Source organism: Petaurus breviceps, unplaced genomic scaffold (assembly GCF_028583685.1).
Source record: "Petaurus breviceps papuanus isolate PSGF00001 unplaced genomic scaffold, PetGlider_PUasm1.0 84, whole genome shotgun sequence".
Classification (NCBI taxonomy): Eukaryota; Metazoa; Chordata; class Mammalia; order Diprotodontia; family Petauridae; genus Petaurus; species Petaurus breviceps.
Window position 1 is genome coordinate 1,078,894 of NW_027186645.1, and position 9,636 is coordinate 1,088,529.

Here is a 9,636-nt window from a genome sequence, read left to right on the forward strand (position 1 = left end):
TATACAGGCAGAATTATCAAGACAGAAACAGATCAAGTAGACAGCTTTCCAAACTGTCCAACCATTACATCCATACCAAATCAACATCTGGGTTTTTCAAAGCTGGGGGGCTCTGGACAACGGCTTCCCAGAATCCAGATGAAATCACAGAACACTTCTCAAAGTGAGCCCCCAAAACAAAGCTACACATCAGGGCTTATATAGCCTTCTCCCGGCTCAGCAAATGTAACAACCTTTTGGACCCACTGGCCAATCAAAAAGTATCAACTGAAAAACAAGCCTCCCACCCCAGGCTCCAGGTGCACTTTAGCCTGGGGACAGGGAAGATCTTTAAATTTGCATTTCCATTACACTTGTATTATAGTGATCTGTGTAAATTTGCTCCAGCACTACCTCAAACCTATCCCCCCCATGAATGAAAGTTATTTGAGAATAGGAACTGTGTCATTTTGTAGGTTTGTCTGTATCACCTATCACAGTGCCTTGTGGCGATCCATGTGTGACGAAGGAGGAAATGTGCATTTATTAATTACCCATTATATGTCAGGCACTTTCCTAAGCACTGGGGATACAAATACAAGTAAACATATATTGTCCTTAAAGAGCTTACATCCTAAAGGGGGGAAGATGGCACACCAAAAGGAGCTAAAAAGGAGTGGGGAGGGAGAGAGGGGAGGAAATGAAGGTAAAGGTTAAAAAGTCAGAGCAGGGGAAGATGGGAATGAAGCCTGTCTGGCTTGGGTCTCTCCACAAAATGGAGGCTCTAGTTAAAATGACCAATGGGAGAATGGCACCAGCCTAAAGGAGGAGTACTCCAGGATTAGGAGGCCCCAGGTGCCGAGTTCTAACAGCTTAGGCATGGTTTTGAAGTCCAGAAATGATGAATGAATTTAACAGATGGTTTTCAAGATTTGTTGTAGCAGAAAAATTCATCACCTTGTGGCTAAACTGGTGATAAGCCTGTCAAATTCAGTGCCCAAAATGTAGGTTTGCCTGTCATCACCTCACTCATAAACATTTGATGATTCCCCTTTTCCTACAAAATAAAATCCAGACCCCCTATAAAGTCCTCCACCATGTGAACCTATTCTTACTCCAGCTAAACATAATCTTGACACACGCCACCATTTCCCCAAATTTTTGCTCAGACTATTCTTTCCTGACTCTAGCACCACTTGGGTTTTATTAATCTAAATCCTCCTTTCCCTCCAAGGTCTAGCTCAAGACTTAACTCCGTCCCCACGTGCCCCCTTTTCTAATCACTTCAGTTTGAGTTATCTCCCTCATTCTGAATTTCTCTCTCTCTTTTTTTTTAAGCAATTGGGGTTAAGTAACTTGCCAGGTGTTTCTGGGTGGGTGCTAAGTGTCTGAGCCCGGATTCGATCCCCGGGTCATCCTGACACTGGAGCCGGTGCTCTTACTCACTGTGCTACCTGGCCGCCCCTCTGAATTTCTCTTAACACTCATCCAGGCTTCTTTTAATTTGTACCATTACTGTTCTTTTTAATCTAAGGGCCAGAGAAGCCGAGGCTGCGTTGTATTTTTTTGTACCACCAGAATGTATTTCTGTACTTTACATGTAGTAAAAACAGTTCATATGGATAGAACACTTTAAAGGCTTACAAATCTTTTGGCAAAGTAAATAATGTATTATGTCCATTTTATCGATAAGGCAGAAAAGGCAGATTGGTAACAGATTGAAAAAAGGCCCTGAATGCTGGGTTAGGGAGTTTGTGCCTTATTTGGCAGGCAGCAGGGAGCCACTGAAGATTTCTGAGCATAGGAGTGACAGCCAGATCTACAGGTAAGAAAAATTATTCTGGAAGCAGTAGGAAGAATATACTGGAGGGGGAGAAAGTGAATAAGCATTTACATAGCACTATGAACCAGGCACTGAGCTAAGAGTTTGTACAAATATGACCTCATTTGATCCTCACTAGAACCTTTGTTAGGCAGGTTCTCTTATTATCCCCGTTTATAGTTGAGGAGACTGAGGCAAACAGAGGTTAAGTGACTTGCCCAGAGTCACATGGCTAGTTAAGTATCTGAAGCTGCATTTGAATTCGGGTTTTCCTGAGATGAGGCCCAACACTTTACACCACTTGCTTTTAGGCAGAAACATGTTAGCATCTATTGCAATTGTTCAAGTTGGGCAATACTAGTGCCTATACAGTGGCATTGGGAAAAGAAGAGGGGATGAGTGGGAGGCAGGGCCTGGGTAACTGCCTGGAGATGGGAGATAAGGGAGATCATCAGGGATAACCCAAGGGTCTGAACAGGAGATTAGCCCTAAAAAAGAGGAACACCTGACTGTTCTCAGAGAAGTAGGTTGGGTTGTCTGCACAAACTCTGGGGACAGTGTCAGGAAAGCAGAGGTTTGGAATAGTTTGAGGAATGAGACAGGGAGCTGACGGGGGCAGAATAAGATTGTTCAATCTGTAGTGGGCAAAGACAACTCTTTTATGATTCCTTCTATAGGTATTGGCTGGTTCCTGGGCAAGAGAAATCAGATGCTGGGGGTTATTCTGAGAAAAGGAGAGCTAAACTTTGTTTTGAAAAAGGCCTGTTTCTTTCTATGACCTACGGCCCATCAAAGTACTGAGACTTTGTTTTTTAGACTATGCTTCAATTCAACAGGCACCTCATGAATGGATGAATTCATTCACACCTACTGTGTGAATTATGCTAGTCTGCATTACATGCAGTTTAGATGAATGGATGAAAGTAAAACAGTAATGAGTTCTGTCAAATACTGTGTGCTAAGTGGTGGGGTTATGAATACAAAAGTGAAGACAGTCGTTGCCCTTAGGGATGGCTAAGAATCTCTCAGAGGTGGAAAGGGCCTTAGCCTAATCAAACTTAGTCAACGACAAACCCGTTACATATCCGACAAGCAATCATTCAGTCTTTGCCTCTGCCAAGGGGTACTAACATTGTAAGGAGTTTTTCATTACTTTGATCCTAAATTTGGCTCCGAGGTTTCCTCCCTCTGCTTCCACTTCTGCTCTCGTAAGAATGTGTTCAGACCCCTTCAAACACCTGAAGAAAGCTAACAAGCTTCTGCTAAATCCTTTCTTATCCAGGTTAACCATCTCTCATACCTTCATACAATCAGCTCTGGATTGTTTTCCTCAGGATGCTGACCAGTTTATCATTGTTCTTAAGATGTGGTACAAAACTAAACGAAACTCCCCATGATCTGATTGGGGGACAGTACAGGCGGACTACCATTTTCCTCACTCTCACATTTTTCTTCTTAGGCTAGCCTAAAATCACATTAGCTTTTTGGCTGTCAGAGCATGCTGGCTCGTAATCTACTAAAGCCTTCAAGTCTTTTTTGGAGGCCTGCTAGCCAATACCTCCTCCAAATTGCACTTGTGACATTGTTAATATTTGAATCTGAATGGACAATTACTCTTCACAATTAAACTTCCTTTTGTAGAGTCTGCCCAATGCTACAATCTGAGATTTTTTTAGATTAGCTGCCCTTTTTAGACAATTTAAAAAAATTAGCTGTTCTTCCTACCTTATCATCTACAAACATAAATCAATCTGTCATCTATGCCTTTATCCAAATCATTCATAACCATGTTACATGGCACAGGGCCAAGGGTAAATCCCTGGGATTTACTTTAGGAGAGACCTCCCTCCATTCTGACATCAAACTATTAATACTGTTGATTCTGAATCTACCTAATTATCTTATAGTCTATTGTATATCCTTCCATAGTGCCCATAATGTTAGTATGGAGGCTGCAGTGGTACAATGGATAATACTTTTTTGACTAAGGAAGTTAAGAGTAAGAAAGACTTGGGTTTATATCCCAATTCTGACACATCCTTTGGTAAAATCATTTATCCCAGTCTTGGCTTTTCATCTGTACAATTATTATAATACTGCAGTACCTACTGCAAATGATTTTTGTGGGGTGCAAGTAAGAAAAATACTTTGCAAATATTAAAGCACTCTCTAATGAGTGCCAGATACTATTTAATAGTGGCAAACCATACCTAAAAGCATTCCTCTGATCCCTGTAATAATCATATGGAAAAAGAAATGAAGGTGAACTTTCTCAGTTCTTTTCTGGGGTTAACCTTTAACAAATGAAGTTGATCTGGTAAAACCTATTATTGATGAGCCTATGCTCAGTCTTTGTGATGGCTACTTCCTCTTCCAGATGTTCAGCAATTGTCCCCTCAGGCCGACAACAGGCTTTGAAGCATCTCTCCAGGGATACTCCAAGAGCTTCTGGATAATTCTTGGGAAACCACTTCCGTTTAAGCCATTATCCTATGTTCTTTACAGTGCTAAAAGTGGCTTCTGGATGCCAGTAACCTATTTGCATTGAATTAGAATGGCAATCCCCTTTAAAGAAATCAGTAGGTAGGGTATTATATGGTATAATTGGAAATATTTGAAGGTTTACCTGCCCCAAAATATCTCCCTCACCATATATCACTCATTGGAATGTAGGAATTATCTTCAAAAGGTATTAATGTAAAATCTGCAATGGTTAATATAAACAAATACTACAGAAGCATGGTCTTATGAGTGATATTAGCTTATGATACTGTTGTCCTTTCACTGTGGTGGAAGTAATCCAATTATGTGTAATGGGATACAACTGAAAAAGGATACGTCACTAAATCATGTTATTAGTTAAAGCACACAGTCATATTAATGTTTCACTAACATAACTAAACTTTATTTCCATGTTTGTTACAGGTTTGTCTTTGATGCTGAGTACATATTAAGATTGCTTAAACATATGATTTAGGAGAAGCGTTACCTTTCTCCACTGAATGGGTCAAGAAGGAATGTAAAACTACAAAAAACTTTTAGTTCTGAATTTTGGCAAACAGAACAATAAATACCTTTCTATTTTTTTTCCCCTCCTGATCGTCCATGATGGATTTCTTTACAAAAAAGTTTTATATCAATTTCATAATAATTCATTTCAGGAAAAGAAATAAGGAATACTCATAAAAGCCATTTTACAAATAAATTAAGTCAACACAAAAAACTCCCAACTCCTATTTGAATATAAATATTTTGCGATATTATTAAATGTGGGGAATTAAAATATATCAATAACTACAAATCTAATGATTTTAAGCAAACCCAAACATGCTGTTTGCTTCTGTTAAGAAGAATTAGGATATGTCAAGGTTCAAGCACAGCAGTGAGGGTTCTATATTTGACCTGGATATTAACCACTAGTGCCCAGGACAGGGATTGCCAAACACTAAGCACTTAGTGACAGAAGTTCAGGGTTAAATCAGCTTTAAGTACTTAAGTACTAACTTAAGAATATGATTTTCAGGAAAATTGACATGTACATTGATGAACAGCTTTGAGCATTCATAAAAAGTCTCAAAATCAAATTCAAATCTAGATATATGAAAACAAAAACGCTTGTAATTAATGGTACACAAGAGAAAATAGTGCATTTGTAGCATATCCCCAGTGTTTAATCAAATATAAAAATATCAATTATGGGTAGTCAAGTTATCAAAAGTTGTTATTGGTACAGAATTTAATGCAGCTTTTTTTTTTCTTTTTCTTTTTTTAAACTCAACAGGACAAAATTCTCTAGTACATTTTGTGGAGAACACAAGCTTTTTCTCTGTACTACTGAACTTGGATACATTTATTAGTTCAGTTTAAAACATTTTCTGGCCTAACGTTGCAGGAGTAAGGCTTTCCCTGGGTGTGAGAAATGCTTACAATTCTCATTTAAAGTATTACTATCTAAAGCAGTCCAGAAGCTAGTGTTTAGATTATTTGAAAAAAGAAACTATTTCTTTCCATCACCCTCAAAATTCAATTATTTTAGAATTCCCTAATTAATAATCTGTCTTAATGATATAACATTTTGTTACATGGCTCTTTGACAAGACAAACAAGTTATGGCTTTTCAATATTAGAAATTTCATAATTATAGTATCTTGTTAAAGCTTTTCCAAACTAGTCTCCCAAATATCAACTCTCTAATGAGATAATTGAAAATAAGTAAAATCTAAGCTTGATAGTTCTTCCAAAATGAATTAAAATTCCAATATGAGCATTAGCCTTTCCCTCTCCCCTAAAATTCAAGGCACATTCCTTTAAATAGGAGACTAGTCTAACATAGTAGAACAATATGAAAAGATCCTGTAACTTCTTAGATCCAATGGCCATCTCATTGTCTAGCAGCCATTCAGTCTAGTATATGCTGAGGGTGATCTTAATTTGAATATAACTTTTGCTGTTAGTTAAGGTTAATTCTGTCAATACCTACTTTTATCTTATTTTTTCACAGGGCAATCTGCTTTCAGATAAGAGTATGCTTGTATATTTTATTGAAGTGTTGTTTATTTCTTTTAAAAGCTGATAAAATATATTTGTACAATTTGACATTCATTTTGACAAAAGGAAGAAAAATTCTAATGAGAAATATAAAAGTAAAAATGAAAACAAAATAGTGCACTACCCAGTCCAGTATTTCACTCTGAAATCATGTTATCTATAGAATATGAAAAATAAATCCAGAAGTGTAATTACTTTAAAATACACCACTTCCACATCTGTCAATATTTTACATATATGTATATATTCTACAGTGGAAGAGGAATTTTCTTAAAAACATTATCTCTTTAAAATCTTGAGGTGCATATTAGATCCATAGGCAATATCTGACATACAAATTGCAATACTGTCTCCTTTCAAATTTTGCATTTCACTTGTATACCTTACACCATCAGGAAGATATGGACTCTGCGTATAGTGCCTAAACATTCCAGTAACAATTTTCTTTAATGTAGAATGGTTCATAAATTCTACACGGGGCAGTGAGGTCAGTAATTCTAGAGGGTACAATCCTGATTTAATTTTCAAATGGTACAATAACACAAACAACTTTGTTAAGGCCATGTTTTATTTGCTGATTAATGGACAAAAGGCAATGAAATTTATCTTCAAGTATTTTCTTGAAAGTCTGTGCTCATAAAAATCATGAAAAGTTGGAAAGACGGTTAAATCACTGAAACTTTAAATATATCTTACACAATATTGTTTGTACAAAAATACAAGTTAAATATAAACATAAAGCAATCATGATAATTTTATGTAAATCTGTTTTATGTGATACTGTTATATATAAAAAAGTTTTTCAGTTCTCTGTTATTTGTGAAAAGATCAATACCAGATTGAATCACTATCTATTGGCAAAGGGCCCTAAAAAGCTCACTTCAGCATTAAATCTTTTACACAGTTAAGTGCCATTTCCTAATTTGAGATCCCCTAAAGACTGGCAGAAAATAAAATAAAAGAAAAGAAAATAGGGCAGTATGTCCATAAACCAACAAATAATTTGGCTGTAATGTATCATAAAACACATAAACCCCACACACAGATCTGTACAATATTATCTATGCATCACACATTCACACACGCAGGCGCGCGCACACACAGTCCAAGAACAAAGCTTAATGAGGTGCTATTTCCAGTTCACTACCCAACTGGGCATTTTTCCGTACTTCATCAAATGAATAGCTTTTTGTCACCTTTCCATTCTTGAAGACAGTATGGAGAAGATCCTGTACAAAAAGATCAATTTAATAATTTAGTGACAAGAACCATAGGTTGTTAAGGATTGCAAAAGCCCTTTAGTATTACCTAGTCCCATTCCCTGATTTTACAGCTACCAACCTAAAGATGCTGACACACAGCTAAGCTAATGACTATCTCAGTTAGAACTGGAATCTCAGTCTACAGATCCCTACTCCACGGCTTGTACCATTGTAATATACTGACATTTAAAAGGGGGCAAGAGAAAGGTAGATGGATGATTTATTTATTACACAAAATTTTTAAAATTTAAATTAGTAATCTCTTGGTGATAAGTCTTTAACACTTCATGGCAGGGAAGTGACCCTAAAGCTCAAGCAGGTCCTAATAGAACCATAATAAAGGACCATGTCTATTGTTTGGTGACCAGTCTAAGTAATAACCATGCTAGTAATAGCTCACATTTTAACAGCACTTTAGAAGTTTTCAAAAACACTTGCATTTGATCCTATGAGGTTAAGTCCTATCTGGCCACATTTTCTTCATCCTTTTTCATTTCTGCTCCCAATTCACTGCAATGTCTGTTCTGAACACTATGTATGGATGTACCAGAGCTTAACAAACTGTCTATTCAAAGACATGCCAACATTATTATTATCTCCATTTAACATATGAGAAAACCAAAACTCTTGAGATGAAAGCATTTTGCCCACGGTCAAACCAAAAAGTAGTTAAGGTAGGATTCAAACTCCTATCTCCCTACCTCTGCCTCATCACCAGATGGCAACACTGGGCATATCTTCTACAGAATATTTATGAACCACATGGGCAAGAATCACTCAGTATGGAGTAATTGTGATTTGTGCCAGTGAATGGAATACCCACACTGACAAGATCATGGATGCAGTGTAGTATTTAGGAATTGATAGTCTTTTCAAGTCTAAAGACTGGGATTAATGTTATCCTTCCATCAATCTTTTGGCTATAAAGTAAAATAACAGGTATAAACAAAAAAATTCATCAATTTGTATTTTGTAATCATCCACCTAAGTCTTACCAAGAAAGATACAGGAAATAAGTTTTTGAGAATATTCAAGGTTCTATAGTTAGCTATTTACTGTAAGTCAATAGATTTTTTTTAAAACAAGAATTCAAGAAATTAGCTTTCAGGGCAGCTAGGTAGTACAGTGAACAGAGCCCCGGCCCTGGAGTCAGGAGGATGTGAATTCAAATCTGACCTCAGACACTTGACACACTAGGCTGTGTGACCTTGGGCAAGTCACATAATGCCAATTGTCCTGCCCTCCCCCCACCAAAAAGCAAAAAAAAAAAAAAAAAAAAAATTCAGCTTTCCTTAATTACACCGTCAACTTTTCGGCTAAAAAAGAGATTTTTATATATTGACTATTTTATGTTGATAACATTCTTTATACCAATATATGATTATCTTAATAAATTAATTTCCCATATACTTACCTCACTCACACATTTAGATTAAAAAATGGGTAACAATACTTCATATTTATTAATTGCATTTTGAAGTTTACAAAGTACTTTCTTTATGCCAGTTCTATGAGATAGGCAGTGAAAGTAGTTTTTTCTATTACACAGGTGAAAAAACTTAAATTTAGATAAAGTTAAATTACTTGCCAACTGGCACTGCTTTTAAGTTTTTAAGCTGAGTCTCAAACTCTGTCCTACTTAATTCAAATCCAATTTTCTTTAAGATGCAACTATAATAAACTGGCCTCCATAATTACTATAAATTATGGAACATATTATTGTCAAATCAATTCTAAAAATATCTATTAAAAAAACTTTCAAAAGTTTTCTTTTTCACGGGTCCTTCAAAGCTGATATTGTTGGTTCATTTCTTATAATGACTGGAGACCCAGTGATAAATAGCTTCAAGTGTTCATTTTTCTTTCCAGTGCTGACTGTCTTGTATTTAAATAGATATTTGTTTCTTGTCTGCAACATCTGGTTGCACAAGCCACTGTGTATTTTATACAAAATATTTTTGCTCTTCATTCTTTGTACATCTATCTATCTATCTATCTATCTATCTATCTATCTATCTATCTATC

At 36.4% G+C, this 9,636-nt stretch overlaps 1 protein-coding gene across 2 annotated transcripts in view; it reads right to left on the reverse strand.

Moving 5' to 3' along the window:
• Positions 1-6,899: 6,899 nt before the first annotated feature.
• Positions 6,900-9,636, reverse strand: part of NAMPT (nicotinamide phosphoribosyltransferase) — a 41,756-nt gene continuing 39,019 nt past the window's right edge. For both annotated transcript variants that reach the window (XM_069106982.1, XM_069106981.1), the window contains exon 11: positions 6,900-7,578. In XM_069106982.1, coding sequence (XP_068963083.1) covers positions 7,468-7,578 — 111 coding nt within the window. In that variant the 3' untranslated portion in view covers positions 6,900-7,467. The remainder of the gene's footprint in view (positions 7,579-9,636) is intronic.